The sequence below is a fragment of the Theropithecus gelada genome, chromosome 10 (assembly GCF_003255815.1).
Source record: "Theropithecus gelada isolate Dixy chromosome 10, Tgel_1.0, whole genome shotgun sequence".
NCBI lineage: Eukaryota > Metazoa > Chordata > Mammalia > Primates > Cercopithecidae > Theropithecus > Theropithecus gelada.
The window spans coordinates 20,196,605-20,214,470 of record NC_037678.1 but is presented as its reverse complement, the minus strand read 5'-3'; the positions used below and the strand labels follow the sequence as shown (position 1 = coordinate 20,214,470).

The 17,866-nt window shown below is 50.7% G+C and overlaps 1 protein-coding gene across 2 annotated transcripts in view; it reads right to left on the bottom strand.

Annotated features, from left to right (window-relative positions):
* TBC1D10A (TBC1 domain family member 10A) overlaps positions 1-10,715 on the bottom strand; it is a 34,683-nt gene extending 23,968 nt beyond the window's left edge. For both annotated transcript variants that reach the window (XM_025399171.1, XM_025399172.1), the window contains exon 1: positions 10,428-10,715. In XM_025399171.1, the coding sequence (XP_025254956.1) occupies positions 10,428-10,636 (209 nt within the window). In that variant the 5' untranslated portion in view covers positions 10,637-10,715. The remainder of the gene's footprint in view (positions 1-10,427) is intronic.
* Between the last annotated feature and the right edge of the window lie 7,151 nt (positions 10,716-17,866).

Sequence of the window (17,866 nt, the reverse complement as noted above, 5' to 3'; positions counted from 1 at the left end):
ACTGAGAGGCAGTGGAAATGAAAGCACTTTGCAGACTAAAGAGCTAGATAAATCAAAGCATCCCTTGATTTGATTACATCCCCAAAGAGCTGAGGGACACCGATCCCGCACACAAAGAGAAGTCCAGCCTGGTATGGTAGTTCATGCCTCTAATCCCAGCACTTTGGAAGGCAGAGGCAGGAAGATCACTTGAAGCCAGGAGTTCAAGACCAACCCGGGCAAAAAAGTAAGACCCTGTCTCAATCAATCAATAAGAGAGGTCCTCTCCCAAAAGGAACAGAGCATGCTAGGAGCACTGGCTTCTGTGGCATGTGCCATGGTGACCCCCCTGAACTTCCGTGGTACCGCATACAGAACTTCTCAAAGCACTATTTTTTTTTTTTTTTTTTTTGAGATAGGGTCTCCGTTGCCCAGGCTGGAGTGCAGTGGTGCAATGGCTCACTGCAGCCTTGATTTCCCAGGTTCAAGTGATTCTCCTACCTCAGCCTCCTAAGTAGCTGGGACAACAGGTGCACACCACTACGCCTACCTAATTTTTAAATTAGCAGATATAGAGATGGGATCTCCCTATGTTACTCAGGCTTCAAAGCACTTTTCATATACTCCACGGTCAGTCTCAGGATGTCAGATGTAGCTGTCTTCAACACCATCCCACCAAAACTGCCTTAGTTGGCTGGCACAGTGGCTCATGCCTATAATGTAAGCACTTTGGGAGGCTGAGGAGGGAGGATCGCTTGTGCCCAGGAGTTTGAAACCAGCCTGGGCAACATAGTGAGATTCTGTCTCTACAAAAAGTAAAAAAAACTAGCCAGGCATGGTGGCTTGAGTCTGTAATCCCAGCTGCTCAGGAGACTGAGGTGGGAAGATCACTTGTGCCTGGGAGGTTGAGGCTGCAGTGAGCTATGATTGCACCACTGCATTCCAGCCTGGGTGACAGAGCCAGATCCTGTCTCCTAAAAACAAACACACATACACACACACCTACAAACTGCGTTATTTTTATGTGGGGGAAACTGAGGTTAAAAAAGTTAAGCAACTTTTGCTGGGCATGGTGGCTCATGCCTGTAATCCCAGCACTTTGGGAAGCCAAGGTGGGTGGATCACCTGAGGTCAGGAGTTTGAGACCAGCCTGGCCAACATGGCAAAACCCCCGTCTCTAGTAAAATGCAAAAATTAGCCGGGCATGGTGGCAGGCACCTAAAATCCTAGCTACTCGGGAGGCTGAGGCATGAGAATCGCTTGAACCCGGGAGGCGGAGGTTGCAGTGAGCCGAGATCAATTGTGCCATTCCACTCCAGCCTGGGCAAAAGAGCGAAACTCCATCTCAAACAAAACAAAACAAAAAAAACAAGATTAAGCAACTTTCTCAAGGTCACACAGCTAGTTAGCGGCTCAGTAAGGCACAGGGCTAAGGTCTCCAGATCTCTGTTCAGCAGTGTTTGTTTACACTATGTTCCTAATCCAATTATCTAATCTGATCCTCACAATCCTTTGTATACAACCACACCTGGTAACTTCTTTCTCTTTTTGAAATTTTTTTTAGAAATGGGGTCTCGCTCTGTCACCCAGGCTGGAGTGCAGTGGCACAATCATAGCTCACTGCAGCCTCAAACTCCCAGGCTCAGCCTCAGCCTCCGTAGTAGCTGGGACTACTGGCACGTGCCCAGCTAATTTATTTTTTAGAGACGGAGTCTCACTATGTTGCCCAAGCTGGTTGAAACTACTTGTTTAATGTCTGATTTCCCTGTGAGGGCAGGATCAGGTCTATATCCTGAGCCTAGCACAGGGCTGCACATATAGTAAGTGCTGGGTGAAGAAAACTGAAAGCATTAGCCCCATGGCTGGGTGAGGGATGTGCCTAAGTCACATATTACAAAGGTCAGTGGTGGAGCCATCACTGACACTCTTGACCCCTGTGCCTGGTTCAGAGCCCTTTCTCAGGGCTCTAGCCTAAAATCCACATTTCCAGCCAGAATCTCGCATCTCTGAGATGCCACTGGTGGTGCCCCTCGTAAGTGCTGAGGAGTTTGCCTTCTCGTAGGTTTTGTCCCAGCCAAGGCACCACCTCTAAGAACAGAATAAAGGTGCTAGGTGAGGTCAAACAAGCCTCCAGTTGCCATCTGCCTCCCCTTGATCAGTGTATGCTGTGTCCAAAGGCCCAAACCCTCCCCAGTTGCCATACCACCCTAAGGTAGGTTTTCCATGTCCTCAGGTGCCACTCCTCTCTTCTGGTTCTCCTTGCATCCTTCCTTGCCATCCAACATGTCTGCCAGGCAGAGACGAGGAAGCTCAACACTGCTTAACCTACTCCTTCCCCAACCAGGTCAGCCAACCCACTCTCCTGCTGGAAGGAGATAAAGAACCCCTTGATGTGCCCTGAGCAAGCCAGCCATACCAGGCACCTTGGGGAGCCCAGAGCTGTGACACAGCACAGTCACTAGCAGCCCACTGCCCACTTCAGAGGAAGGCCACAACTGGACTTGCTTCCTTGTAGCCAGAGGGCTCTAGAATGGACTCTGTAAGAGGCCAAAGCCACTTCAGCTAGTCCAGAGTCTTCCTACCTCTCCATGAGCCCACATGGCAGTCATGAACCAAGCTCTAATGATTTGCCAGCCTCTTTATCCTCACTGCTCCAGACCTCTTCAAGGTCTCACCTTTTAGGCCATTCTTGATTCTCCCAACAGGTCTCACTGCCTACAGTCCAGCTCCTCTTTAGGTCACCTTCCATGCCAGACCTGAACTAACTTTTATGCAACAGAGGAGGCCTCAGCCTGACATTCAAGGCTAGACTCGGACCGCCCAACCCATTTCCTTAACCTACCCTTGCTTTGTATCATCCTACTGCCTCCCGTTCTTCTTGTCGTCTCTGCCATTGGCTCAAACAACTGCTTTTGGGAGGGACATTGCACATGGGTCCCCTCTCATCCAAAGGACAGCCCTGCCTTGCCTCTTTTGAAACCTGGATCAAATGCTACTACTTTCTAGGCTCCTGTAGGTGGGGCTGGCTGCTTTTTCCTCTATACTCCCAGGGGAACTGCATGCCTCGATGACAGCCTTCATCATTCAACACTGGAAAGATTTGTCTGTGGTTCTATTTTTCAGCAAGTCTGTGAGTGCCTTGAGGGCAATAAAACACAGACATCTTGTTCAGTTCTGTATCTCTTGCCCAAATCACAGGGTCTGACAGAGTAGATGCTCAATAAATGTGTGGTAAATAAGCTGCTAAGATGGATAAGCTGGCAAAAGTAAGCCTTGGTTTGCTCTCCCAGGCTGCTGGGTCTGCTGAGTCTTTCTCTACCTGAGGAGGCATTGAGTGCTAAGCTATGGCAGCCTCTGAAGACCCGGACAGGGCACAGAATGCAGTAGAGTAGGGTAGGAGGAGGAGAGATGGGAAAGGGAAGGATGAGACAGAGAAAGCCAAAGTTGGCATGAAATCCTAGGTGGGGGCTTCTAAGCAGGTTAAGTATCAGGAGCATTGACTTGCCAGTGGGGTGGCCAGTACAGTTTTCTCCCTGCCAGAGAGGGTCTCTGGGCCCAGGATTGCGGCAATAGATTTACCAGGGGCAGACTAATCAGTTAAAGGAGGCCTCTTACCCCTCAAGTGTACTGTCTGAGGGATAAAGTGATCAGCTAGGATAATGGATGGATGATGGCAGGGCTCTGCTCTGGTTGGCAGTGCATCCTGAGCCTGGAGGCTCCGTTACCTTGACTGAGGAGGAGAAAGGGGAAGAGAACGTGCAGTGCTATGCAGCTAGAGGAGCACTGGGTGAGAGTCGGAGGACCTGGGATCCCTCTCTGATCTGGCTCCACAGTACACTGACAGCAAGAGTTCTCCAACCTTCAGATTCCTCACCGGTACAAGCAACATAATCCCTGCCTCATCTACAAAGTAACACTTCTTCCAAAAGGCACAGACTAGATATCAAAGTCAAATGGCCATTATGCAGCATGTTGGGGTCAGACCAATGCAATCTGGACTCTGGCCTATGGGAGAACTAGGCCAGGCCTGATCTGGCCATGCTTCCAGGACCTCTCCCAAGGATTTTCCTCGCTGTGCGTTTCTCCTGCTTGATGGCCATGACCTTTCATTGTACTGAGACCTGCTTTGCCCGCCAGACTGGGAGGGGGAGGCAGCTAGATTCCTGCTAACTTCTGCCCTGGGTGTGGGGGCCTTAGGGACTGGTAAGCACCTGGCACCCTGCCCACTGCCACCTTAGCAAGGCGTAGTCACTACTGGATTCAGTGTCAAGAAACAGGTTCTAGTCCCAGTTCTGCCATTTACCAGCTGGCAAACCTTAGGCACTTTCTTCTCGGCCTTCAGTATACTCATTCACAGAATGGGGATAACCACCCCTCTCAGGGGAAGTGAGGATTCACCACAGGTTAGGGTTCATTCATGCCCACAGGGGCTGGGCCTCACTGACACTCAACATTATAGCCAAAGATGGAAGTAGAAAATGAAAACATAGAACCACAAGCCGCTCCAGTCTTTAAGAGGCAGAAGAACTGAGCACCTACCCTGTGCCAGACTTTTTCAAACATTAGTTCATTTAAACCTCAAAACGATCCTCCAAAGTCAGTGTTATCATAACCATTTTGCAGGTAAGAAACTGAGACTCAGAGAAGTGAAGCAACATGTCCAAGACTCTGTCCAACAAGCCAGCCAGACTCTGGAGCTTGTGTGAGGAGGGAGCATACAGCACCTTCTCTCGCCCACCTCGGTATAAACAGATTGAGTGGCTGGGCCAGAGCCAGGACTCACTGCCCCTTGGAAGGTCCTGTTTCAGGCCCAGATGCTGGTAGGACAAAACATCAAATAGGTGCTACCGTCTTATCTCTTTCCCACAGCTTAGAGTTTCCCAGTAGGCGGACACACAGGCACCTTCCCAGCATAGCAGCTGGTGTGCCAGCTCCCTCCTTTACCAAGTCAGGTCTTGTCTGAGGCCCTAACACTCACAGTGCCACCAAACCAGATTTTCCTTTGAGGCTAAGAAGGGAAAAATGAGAGAAAATGAGAGGCCTGCAGTCTAGAGTCACAGCCCAGGGCCCCATATATATAAATGCCTCCTTCCAGATGGGCCACCCAGGGACCACCTCATTGCCAGCTCCATGCTCTCCTGGGATCTGTAACAGCTCAAGAAAAGTAGATGCTCTGAGTTTACAAATTAGAGAATAAGGCAAGGAGTCAGGATCTGGCCTGCCAGGAGGGCCCTGACCCTACTCCAATAAAAACCGGCACACAATAAACTATGAGGATGCCAATTAAGCCAGTTCTATGATTTCCAAAGTTGGCTAGTAATGAAAGGCCCAGGGAATGGTAACTGAAGAAGGCAATACTGCTGTTCCAGATGTTTCTCCCTGGGTCCAGCTCAGATCCCTTGCTCCCATAACAGGAAGCCAACACCCATGGGATCCCAGAGAGCATAGCTCCTCACCTCATCTGGCCTGCAGACTGAGTGGACTGAGGCTGGGTGGGAAGCTCTCAGCCTCAGGAGGCCAGACCTGACAATCATATAGGAAAACGAGAAGGTCAGGGACCACCTCTCTCAGGTCACCTCCCTCGGGCCAGCAGACCTGGTATACAACTTGTATCCTTCTTTCCCTTCCTGACCACTTCCTCTATGCTACAGAAGGGCCACCAAACAAGTCTGTTCTTCCTGCCCCAAAGTGACAGGAGGGATATCATCACTCCTCCCACCCTTTCCTGCTGAAAACATGTCTTTTGCCTCATCTGGTCCCTCCTAGACTTTCTTTTTTTGAGACAGGGTCTCACTCTCTCACCTACACTGGAGCTCAGCAGCATGATCTCAATTCACTGCAACCTCCACCTCCCAGGCTCAAGCGATTCTCCTGTCTCAGCCTCCTGAGCAGCTGGGATTATGCGTGCGCGCCACTACCGCCTGGCTAATTTTTGTATTTTTAGTAGAGATGGGGTTTCGCCATGTTGGCCAGGTTGGTCTCAAACTCCTGACCTCAAATGATCTGCCTGCCTTGGCCTCCCTAAGTGCTGGGATTACGGCCATGAACCACTGCGCTTGGCCCTTCCTGGGCTTCAATGCCCAACTCGGTCTCCAGACAAGCCAGAAGAACTAATGCTGTGGGCACTCTGCTCTATGCCTATGCCAACCACAGGATCATTTACTGGCTAGCTGCTTTCTTGCCTGTGGCTACTACTCAAAAGCAGACAGGGACTATCTCAGTCTCACTAAAGTTTCCCTGCAGAGTAGGCTCAAAAGACAGATAAGGTGAAGAAATGGAAAGGCCTAGGACTGGGAATCGGGAATTCCAGGTTTCTCACAGGCCTCCAGTTTATCTATCTGTATGCTGATGGCCATCTCTAAGGCTCTAAGGTCACTTTCAGCATTTTTTTTTTTTTTTTAGGCAAGGTCTCCCAGGCTGGAGTGTAGTGGCATGATTTCAGTTCACTGCAACCTCCATCTTCTGGGCTCAAGCAGTCCTCCTACCTCAGCCTCCCGAGTGGCTAGAACTATAGGTGCATGCCACAAAACCCAGCTAATTTTTGTATTTTTTGTGGAGATAGGGTTTCACCATGCTGGCCAGGCTGGTCTTGAACTCCAGGCAGGCTCAAGCAATCTGCCCGCCTCAGCCTCCCGAAGTGCTGGAATTACAGGCCTGAGGCACAGTGCTCAGCCTTTTTTTTTTTTTTTTTTTTGAGACAGGGTCATGTTCTGTCTTAAAAAAGAGCTGGGTGGAACACAGTGGCGCAATCTTGGCTTACTGCAACCTCTGCCTCTACTGCAACCTCCGCCTCCTGGGCTCAAGAGATCCTCCCATCTCTCAGCCTCCCAAGTAGCTGGGATTACAGGTGCCCACCACAATGCCCACCTAACTTTTTGTACTTTCTTGTAGAGACGGAGTTTCACCGTGTTGCCCAGGCTGGTCTCAAATTCCTGAGCTCAAGCGATTCACCTGCCTCAGCCTCCCAAAGTGCTGGGATTATAGGTGTGAGCCACCATGCCCCGCCACTTTCAGCTTCCTAACTTGAAATGTCTCCCAGTAAATAAGTATTAATTACTCCACTGCAGACTAAGGAGAAAAAGGTGAATGAGCCTCTTCCTAGTCCTGAAGCTAATCAGTCTAATGAACTGGTAATGACAACATACTCTTATCCTTCTGGGCTACTTCTATTAGCCTCATATACTGCTGAGAGAGTCGAAAGTGCTGAGCTAAGCCAGGGAAGGTAAGAGCAGGCAGGTGACTGCTAAGACACTTCTGTTCTACCTGTCTGACACCTGATGTCCTGCAGGGACCAAAGGCCATATTTATGGATGGTGAAGGCAGTGGAAACTGTACTGACCTGGGAGTCAGAAACCCTAAATCCAAGTCCTAGTTCTGCATTAATATGCTATGATCTTAAGCAAGTTATTCTTCTCTCTGAAGAGAGAGAGAAGGTCTGAGCTGGTCAATCTATTAAGATCCCTTGCAGGCCAGGCACAGTGGCTCACGCCTGTAAACCCAGCACTTTGGGAGGCCAAGGCGGGCGGATCGCCTGAGGTCAGGAGTTCGAGACCAGCCTGACCAACACGGTGAAACTCCATCTCTACTAAAAATATGAAACATTAGCCAGGCGTGGTGATGGGTGCCTGTAATCCGAGCTACTCAGGAGGCTGAGACAGGAGAATCACTTGAACCCGGGAGGCAGACGATGCAGTGAGTCAAGATCGTGCCATTGCACTCCAGCCTGGGCGACACAGTGAAACTCCATCTCAAAAATGTATATATATATATATATATCCCTTACAGTGCAGTCTATGGTTTTTTGATATACTCATGCCATGTAGCTAATAGTCACCTGAGTAAGGTAGCCTGTGACCTGCTTTCTTACCCCCAGGGCCTGGCAACTTCCACAACCAAAATGTCTTGAGACAACCTTTGGCCCAGGGTAACTGAAATGGACTTTTAATCTGGAGTCAGAGTCCCCACCATCACCACAGTACCCATGAGTGCTAACGTTTCACTTCTCTAGCATAGAACATGGACTCCTAGCCTTCAACCACGAGACTGGGTTTAGGGCAGTCACCCTGAAACTTCCCATAACTTCCCCTCTATGGCCTTGGGCAGGGACTTACTCTTGGCTTTTTTGAAACCACAATATAAACTAAGTAGGGAACATCGAAGCTTTCAGATACCAGAGATTTTGGGTTGACCGACAGGCTCCAGAAAGTGAGGGAGGGAGAGAGAACTGGACCTGGGATCCGACCTCAGTCCCAGCCCTACAGACAGCAGCAATGTAGAGGGTGTCTGCAGAGCCACATCCCGGGTTCGTGGTTGTGGGGTAAGAAAGACAGATGTCTGGCTGCCTGGTTGGGGACTACAGCCAAAGGGAGGTGCTTCCACTGGGGCCTCACTCTGCCCACAAATACCAGAGATATGCCCTCATTTTTCTCTTCATTTCTCAGACCCTTAGAAGGAAAGAAAGAAAACTAACATTTTCTGGGCCACTACTTGTGCCAAGTGCTGTGCTAAGCACCTTCACATATCTGATCTCATTTAACCCCCAGAGTAATGTTGAGAAGTGGGTGTTACTGTTGCCCTTTACAGTGAGTAAACAGGCTCAGGGATTCAGGATCTTGCCCAAGGTCACAAAGCTAGCAAGTGTAATTCCTTTTCCTAATATATCTCATTGCTCTGCACCCCAAGATGTGGTTGATTGCCTGATAAGCATGCAGTAGGAATTCTCATGCCCTAGCATTCTCCCACAAATCTGAGCTCTTCCTTCCAAGGTCCCATAAATGCAACTGGGAACTCCTTTCCCAGATCTCAAGACCACATCCCTCCCTGGGCCCTAATCCCAGGTGACTGCTCTTCAATTCAAAACACTCCAGGTCCCCACTAAGTTCTCACAAGTGAATCCCTGGGGAACTGTGACAACGCATCAGTCACGGGGAGGGTTCAGAATGAGGGGTGCTCTCTCTGGGTCCTGGACTAAGCTTAGCCTGCTGTGAGCCAGTAGGGAGGTATTGGAGGAGACAGATCCAGTGGGTGAGAGGGAACTCCCCTTAGGGGAGGGGCCTGGATTTCTCCAAGGAAGAAGGAGGCCTGGTGAATAAGAGGCTTTAGGGCTGGGGAAAATCCCGGAAGTGACAGGGGTTCTTAGACAGTCAAAGGGCTTCCATAAGTCATGAGAGAGTCTGGGGTGACCTTGGACAATCTCAACTGGTCAGAGATGGGGAGAAAGGATATTCTCTGGAGTAGGGTCATGGCAGGGCCTCAGGAGCTCCTACTGGTGATTGGGATGGAAAGCACACATCAGGAGGGAGCCTTGTCATTTCTGTGCACAACACTGGTCTCACATGACAGGACAGCTGGGATGGGAGTGGGGTATGGAGTCCATCTTTCCTAAGGGGACCGCCCGCCTGTACACATGATCTCTGAGGCCTGGGTTCAGGGGATTCTGTGGGGCAACGTGCGGCCCAGCTTGGAGACAAGGTGCTAGCCCACTGCCCCACATTTCTCTCTCTGCTAGCTGGGTGTCTGGGTGCTCTCGGGATAGGACATCAGGGGGTGCTATATGAGCAGGGACCCTGCTGTCTCCCTGCCTGCCCCTGTCCCATGCCCAAGATCTGCCTTTGGGAGGAGGCACATGTTCCCAGGACACACACAGAGCCCATCTACTGCCTCCTGTGGCTGCTGGAGCTGACGGTCTGTCCTAGTGGTGGTGCTCCCTGTCGCCCTGTAGGTGCCGGGAAGGGGGAGTACCTGCCCACCTGTTGCCGGTGCCAGTGGAGGAAGCTGTGTATGAGGGGGTAGGGGGCCATTTTCTGACCCTTCCATGAGGAGAAGGGACTGTCTGTCCTAGGATGCGGCTGAGGGGAGGGAGGCGACAAATGTCAGTCCATCCAAAGGTATGTGTGCCTCGAGGAAAGGGTCAGTCTGTCCTGGGAAGGGGTGGGGGCAGGGCAGTCAGTCCTGAAGTCGGTCTGAGGTCTCTTGGTGTGGGGGCAGTGTGGGGGGCGGGGAGACAAGGGCATCTGTGGGTTTGTGGGAGGGGGAGGGATGGAGAATACGTGTCTATGGAGGGGGGCGCCAGCCATCTGGGAGCCTGTCGGGGTGGCAGAGATAATCATCCCTAAGGCCTTGGAGGCAGGGGTGGCTTTGGGGCAGTGTCTGTCATTCTGTTCCACTGCTGGGAGGAGGGCACAGTCGGTCCTTCCTGGGGGCGGGTCAGTCTGTCTGGAGGGTGGAGGTGGCAGGTGGAGGTGTGGGCCCCCTGGGTCGGAAGTAGGACTGCAAAGGGGGCGGGTCTGGGAAGGCAGGGATGGTGGGGGTGGGGCAGGAGAGGGAAGGGGGATTGGTGGTCCCTGCTTGGGTGGGGGATGTGTCGGCAAGTCCCGAGGGCGCCTCCGTCTGTGTCGAGGCCCCCCGCGTGGGTACCGCATTCAGTCCCGACCCCCGGCGCTACTCACGCGCCCTCGGCGCCCTGTGAGCCCACGATGAAGCCGAACTTGTCGATGCGGCGCTCGGCGAAGCCGTTGGCCTCCGAGTCGGATCCAAGAGAGCTGAGTTCGTCGGTGGTTGCGGCGTCGGGGCCCTGGGCCAGGCTCTCCCGGGTTCCCGACAGGCTTTCCCCGGCCGCGGGCGCGCGCGGCCCATTCTCTCCGTTGCTCTTCGCCATCCCGGCCGCGCCCGCCGCCTGAGCCCCAGCGGCCACCTCAGCCGCCCGGCTGCCGCCGACGCCCCGCCCACGCGCGGCGCCTATTGGCCGCCGCAAGGGAGGGGGCGGGGCTACAGGCCCACCCGGGAGCTCTCCCCCCACGCCCAATGGGCGCCGCAGACCCCGGGCCCCGCCCACCTTCCCCCGGCGGGCGCCAGCAAGCCCGTCGTGAGGGGGCGGGGCAGCCGTCACCGCAGCCCTCCCCGCCCTCCTCCGGGCTGCCAATCACAAGAACTCACCTGGACGAGCTCGGGCCTTTCCGGGTTGGCCCCAAGCGGGGCCTGTCACCTACTGCAGAGCGCGAGCCAGAGGCCCAGGGCTTCCTCCATGTTCCTCATCTGCCTCCTGAGCCCCGCTCCTTGCGAGACCCCAAGGACGTGATAGGGATTGTTTCCCCCATTCATATATGAGGAACTCTGAGGAGGCCCAAGTGAGTTCAGGGACGCAGAGCGGCTTAAAGGCCCAGCCTGAGCGAGAAGTTTGGCAGTCCCATCGCACTCACTGCTTCTGGGGTTTTAAATTATCTCGTGAGACCTAATTATTAATAATCACCAGCGTTTACTGAGCCACGCACGCCCAAAGCTCTACCTACGTTCTCCTGCAGTCTTTTCCCCAGCAGTTTTATGGAACATAAACATACCATAAATTCACGTTTAAAGTGTACAAGATTTTTAGCATATTTACAAAGTTGTGCAGCCATCACAACACTCTAATTTTAGAACATTTTCATCACCCTAAAAGAAACCCCTACCAGTTAGCAGTCACTCCGCATTCTGACTTCCCCAATCTCTGGCAACCACTAATCTGCTTTCTGTTTCTATAGATCTGCCTTTTCTGGATATTTCATATAAATGGAATTATACAACATATGGCCTTTTATGTCTGGATTCTTTCTCTTGAACATTTTCAAGGTTCATCCACATTGTAGCATGTATCAGAGCTTCTGGATTCAAATCTGCCCCAAGTATGTCTGGCTCCACCCCTCCCTTTCCTGGGATAGGCCCACACCGCCATGAAAGACCCATACTGCCCCTCCTGGGAGCTGGGACTAGACCAGATTTTGTTTTTCCATTCATCAGTGATGGTCATTCGCGTGTTTTCAGTTTTTAGCCATTATGAATAATGCTGCTCTGACCATTCAGGTACAAGCTTTTGTGTGGGGGCCTATGTTCTAATTTCTCTTGGATAGATAAGGAAGAGTGAAATTGCTGGGTCATATGGCAACTGTTTAACCTTTTGAGGAAGTGACAAACTGTTTTCCAAATTGGTTGCAACATGTCTTGTAATCTCTTAGCAATGAGATATACACCATTATTAGTCCCATTTTACAGTTAAGGAGACTGAGGTAAAGTCAGGTAAAGTCAGTTGCCTAAGGTCCAAGAATTGGCTGTGAATAGAGCCAGGGTTCGAACTTAGCTCTTTTTTTTTTTTTTTTTTTTTTGAGACGGAGTCTCACTCTGTTGCCCAGGCTGGAGTGCAGTGGCACGATCTCAGCTCACTGCAAGCTCCGCCTCCTGGGTTCATGCCATTCTCCTGCCTCGGCCTCCTGAGTAGCTGGGACTACGGGCGCCCACCACCACGCCTGGCTAATTTTTTTGTATTTTTAGTAGAGACAGGGTTTCACCGAGTTAGCCAGGATGGTCTCACTCTTCTGACCGCGTGATCCACCTGCCTCGGCTTCCCAAAGTGCTGGGATTACAGGCGTGAGCCACTGTGCCCGGGCTCGAACTTAGCTCTTACCAACTGCTTATATTTGGAGGGATGGGTCAATTTTATCTGTATGGGCTTAGCCCCTAGCAGCTAACTTCTGACCCTAGAGATTGTCAACTCTTGAATCTATGATAGCTCCTCACTTATGTCTAGTACTTTATGGTTTACAAGTCACATTCTATTGTCATCTGACACTCCCTGTAGACCTGTGGGAGAGACAGGCCTAGAGAGGGGAAGGGACTGGAAGACTCAGGCCTGGCTGCAGGGCCTGAGACAGACTGCTCAGGGCCCCAAGGCAAGCCCCAAGAGGGGGTCTTGAGCCTTGAATGATTTCACCTTGATGCCATGTGGCCCGGACATTCTTGATGACGTCATTGTACAATCCTCACATTCCATGAGCTTCTGACTTTCCATAAACAAGGCAAAAGCAGACATGGGAGTGGGCACAGGCTATTTTGGTCTTAAACCCTCAGTCTGGGAGGATGTTCCTTCTCTTCAGTGACTCCAGACACAGTGGTGGGCTCCTGGTCCCAGCTCCCGGGAGGGGCAGTATGGGTCTTTCATGGTGGTGTGGGCCTATCCCAGGAAAGGGAGGGGGAGGAGCCAGACATACCTGGGGCAGATGTGAAGCCTCAAGTACAGCAAAGAAAAGTATCCATGACCCTTTGACTTCATAATTCTATCCCTAGGGTCATATCCTAAACATGTTCTTACTCAGCTCTGTGAGGGCACAAATATAGAGACGTTCACCCCAAGGATATTTGGGGAGGGGGCAGATTAGAGACCCTGAGTGTTCATCTTTAGGAGATTGTATAGATGTTACCCCACTGATGCTTCAGCTTCTAATTTTCTTTAATCAGACCTCCAGGATTTGAATTTATGCTCTGTGACCTTGAGCAAATTACTTCTCTCTGAGCCCATTTCCTCATCTGTAAATTGGAAATTGTGAAAAAATTCTTCCTTGGAAGAGCTGTTCTGAGACTTTAGTGGGACAGTATGCGCCAAACACCTGACACATGGAGAAGCCCAGTAAATAATGGCCAGGAGCTAGGCTCATGCCTGTAATCCCAGCACTTTGAGGCTGAGGCGTGTGGATCTCTTCAGATCAGGAGTTCGAGACCAGCCTGGCCAACATGGTGAAACCCTGTCTCTACTAAAAATTCAAAAATTAGCTGGGCGTGGTGGCAGGCGCCTGTAATCACAGCTACTCAGGAGGCTGAGGCAGGAGAATCACTTGAACCTGGGAGGCGGAGGTTGTAGTAAGCTGAGATCATCCACCGCACTCCAGCCTGAGTGACAGAGCGAGACTCCATCTATAAATAAATAAATAAATAAATAAATAAATAAATGCCAGGAGTGGTGGCATTTGAAGCTTGCAAAAGGAATTGCAAATTCATTATTGTCTTGCGTGTTCCCCATCACAGCCTATGGCTGCACCGGGGGAGTCTGCCCAATTTAATCTATGGCACATGGCTTGGGAGACTTCACTTCGTGGCTATGACCCTCAACAACTGGGTGTTCTTGTGTGAAATCGCTAACTTTTGTATTTTTTTGTAGAGACTAGGTCTCACTATGTGGCCTAGGATAGTCTTGAACTCCTGGGCTCAAGTGATCTTCCCACCTTGGCCTCCCAAAGTGTTGGGATTACAGGCATGAGCCTCCATGCCTGGCCAAACTCCAGAGTTCATTTAATACACCTATAATGAGCCAGACATTAGTGCAGGGGTGTCCAACCTTTCGACTTCTCTGGCCACACTGGAAGCAGAATTGTCTTAGGCCATACATAAAATACACTAACAATATAGTTGATGAGTTGAAAAACATTGCAAAAAAAAAATCTCATAATGTTTTAAGAAAGTTTACAAATTTGTGTTGGGCCACATTCAAAGCTGTCCTGGGCTGTGGGTTGGACAAGCTTGCTCTAGTGAATAAGAGATGAAGTCCTGGCCCAATAGAGTTTACAGTCCAATGGAGGAGGGACATCATGAATAAGCATAGAGCATCTATCAGACAGTGAGAATAAGAAAATAAAGGCCGGGCGCGGTGGCTCAAGCCTGTAGTCCCAGCACTTTGGGAGGCCGAGACGGGCGGATCACGAGGTCAGGAGATCGAAACCATCCTGGCTAACATGGTGAAACCCCGTCTCTACTAAAAAATACAAAAAAATAGCCGGGCGAGGTGGCGGGCGCCTGTAGTCCCAGCTACTCCGGAGGCTGAGGCAGGAGAATGGCGTAAACCCGGGAGGCGGAGCTTGCAGTGAGCTGAGATCGGGCCACTGCACTCCAGCCTGGGTGACAGAGCGAGACTCCGTCTCAAAAAAAAAAAAAAAAAAGAAAATAAAGCCAGGTAAGGTGTGGAGAATGCTGGAGTAGGGGTTGGGGAGGTGGTGAGAGTCGAAAATGAGGGAGACCTTCTGCAGGACTGAGAATAGTGTACAAGAAGCATGGCAGTGGATGCTGTTTCCCCTTGAAGGAGAAGCAGGCTGTGTTGTTAGATTGGAGTGAGAAAGCAGGGGGAACAGTGAACCAATGAATGAACGATCAAAAAGCATCCCTGCAGAATCACGTGGCTCACTGGAATACACAATTTCAGAGGCCTTAGGCAATGCTGTGGAACATCCTGGTGAACGTGCTGTTGTAGACATTCTTTTGAAGATAGAATGTGTTGATATACCAGAGTCTCATCCTGCTGGGGTCATTCCCAACAGCTGGGCTTGAGCAGCTCACATAGGCCCCTCTCCTGGATCCTGGAATGTGCAGTTGGCATGTACTCAGGAAACCTGTGAGCACTGGCCATGAGCAAGAAGTCCAGATGCCATCTTTTTTTTTTTTTTTTTTTGAGACGGGAGTCTTGCTCTGTTGCCCAGGCTGGAGTGCAATGGTGCGATCCTGGCTCTCTGCAACCTCTACCTCCTGGGTTCAAGAGATTCTCCTGCCTCATCCTCCCAAGTAGCTGGGATTACAGGCGCCTGCCACCTGTAATGACAGTATTCTCTGTAATGCTCTATTTTAATTTTAATTAAAAGAAACTTTTTTAGAGATGAGTTCTCACTATGTTGTCAAGGCTGACTTTGAACTCCCTGGCTCAATCTTCTTAGCCTCCCAAGCAGCTGGAACTATAGGTGGGCCATTGTGCCTGGCAGCAGTTTATCTTGTCCTGCTTCATGGATTGTAGCATCCAAGGGTACCTAGAACTGTTCACTCACATGCTGGGAGCACTGGCAGGGCATGGTGTCAGGGAGTGGCAGTGCTCTGGTGGCAGGGCACTCACCAGGCGGAGTGTTCTTTTATTTAACAGTGCAGAATGTGTGTGTGTGTGTGTATCTATTTTTTTTCTTTTTTAGACAGGGTTTCCCTCTTGTTGCCTAGGCTGGAGTGCAATGGTGCAATCTCGGCTCACTGCAACCTCTGCCTCCCGGGTTCAAGCGATTCTCCTGCCTCAGCCTCCCGAGTAGCTGGGATTACAGGCATGTGCCACCATGCCCAGCTAATTTTGTATTTTTAGTAGAGACAGGGTTTCTCCATGTTGGTCAGGCTGGTCTTGAACTCCCGCCCTCAGGTGATCTGCCCGCCTCAGCCTCCCCAAGTGCTGGGATTACAGGCGTGAGCCACCATACCCGGCAACAATGCAGAATTTTAAAAATGTAACAATGCCGGGCGCGGTGGCTCAAGCCTGTAATCCCAGCACTTTGGGAGGCCGAGACAGGCGGATCACGAGGTCAGGAGATCGAGACCATCCTGGCTAACACGGTGAAACCCCGTCTCTACTAAAAATACAAGAAAATTAGCCGGGCGAGGTGGCGGGCGCCTGTAGTCCCAGCTACTCGGGAGGCTGAGGCAGGAGAATGGCGTAAACCCGGGGGGGCGGAGCTTGCAGTGAGCCGAGATCGCGCCACTGCACTCCAGCCTGGGGCACAGAGCAAGACTCCGTCTCAAAAAAAAAAAAAAAAAAAAGTAACAATGCAGAATAGTTAAGAGCAAATCTCCGTATCTGGTAAGAGGTAATGATTGTATCTCCAAGATCTTACATTTTGCTTTTATTTTTAAAAAACTTCTAAAAATCTTATACACTGGTATGCGTACCCATGAGTAGAGCTATATTATGCTTTCTTGTCTAATTACAGGATAAGTGAAATATGACGATTGCTAATAGTACATGTATTTCCATTCAAGTATATATCCTAACATAACCCAATATAACCACTTAATATATTCTCTAATACAATATATTAAAGTAAAAGGGTTCTGATTACTGGCCTCCTCTAAGAGTACATGACAAGTACTTAAATAGTGGGTAGAACTGAAATTCCTTATTGTCTACAATTCCTGGAGCCCTCTGTGTGCAAGTCTTCAAAATTATGGTGACTTAAGTGCCACCCCACCCATTTTCCCAGCAGTCCTGCAACAGGAACATTTATTCCTATTTCATAGTGTGGTCTGGTGGAACACAGCAGACAGTGTGGTCCCCAGAGCACTCACTGGCTACATGACCTTGGGTATTCCACCTCATTTTAAAAATGGGGCAGATAATCCTCAGGAGATTGCAAGAAGAATCCGAAAAGCTGCTGCACAGAGCAGCTTTGTATTATAAACACCAGGACGCTACCTACATGCTGCAGGTCCTAAACTAGTACAGTGCCAGGCAGCATACTGGGCCTGTGGCCACTGATGTTTGCAAGGCCTCATGGTCAATGGAGCTTCTGCGTCTGAGCAAACCAGGACAGATGTTCATTCAGAGCTCCAGGAAACGATTTGCTCTCTAGAGGGCAGCTCAAAGGGCCCATTCACTCACAATCCACCCAACAGCATTCCTGGCCTCTGGTCACAGCCTCAGCCACGGAAGTTCTGCAGGGTTTGCCAGTCTGTGGGGGTGAGTGCCCTGACACCATGACCTGCCCACTGCTCCCAGAAAGAAAGAAGAGCTTGGAGTATGAGACTTCCCAGGTCTCCTGACCCTGTTCCTTCTTGGAATGAGACCCAGTGGTGCTCAGGGGTATTTCTGGTGTTGGCCACGGCCGGGCAACCACAGTGGGCTCACTTTAGGCACCCAAACCACAAAGCCCACCTCAGGAAGCCAAATTTCAACTCTGGCCCCTGGGACAAACTTCTAGCAACCAGGCCAGAGGCAAATGTCAGACAAGATAAGGGGTGACATCCCATCAATCAAGTTGAAAATGGGAGGGACCCAGCAGCTGGTAATAAAGCCATAAAACTGGTACTGACTCTGGGTGAGAGGGAGAGGCAGGGGTAGGCTGGTGACTAGAGAGCTGATTCTGTGACCTTGGGAAATGGCCTCACCCCTCTGAGCCCTGGAGATGACCTGATGGGGCAGCTAGGAGGGCCAAATGGAAGGACTGCAAATAAAAGGCACTGGGAATTCTCAGGGGCTACACACACGTGAGATCTTCCCAATGAAATCAGCCTTAGCTTTAAAACCAGGAAATTGTTAGCAACAGGCTCTCACCTTCCTCCCTCAACACCC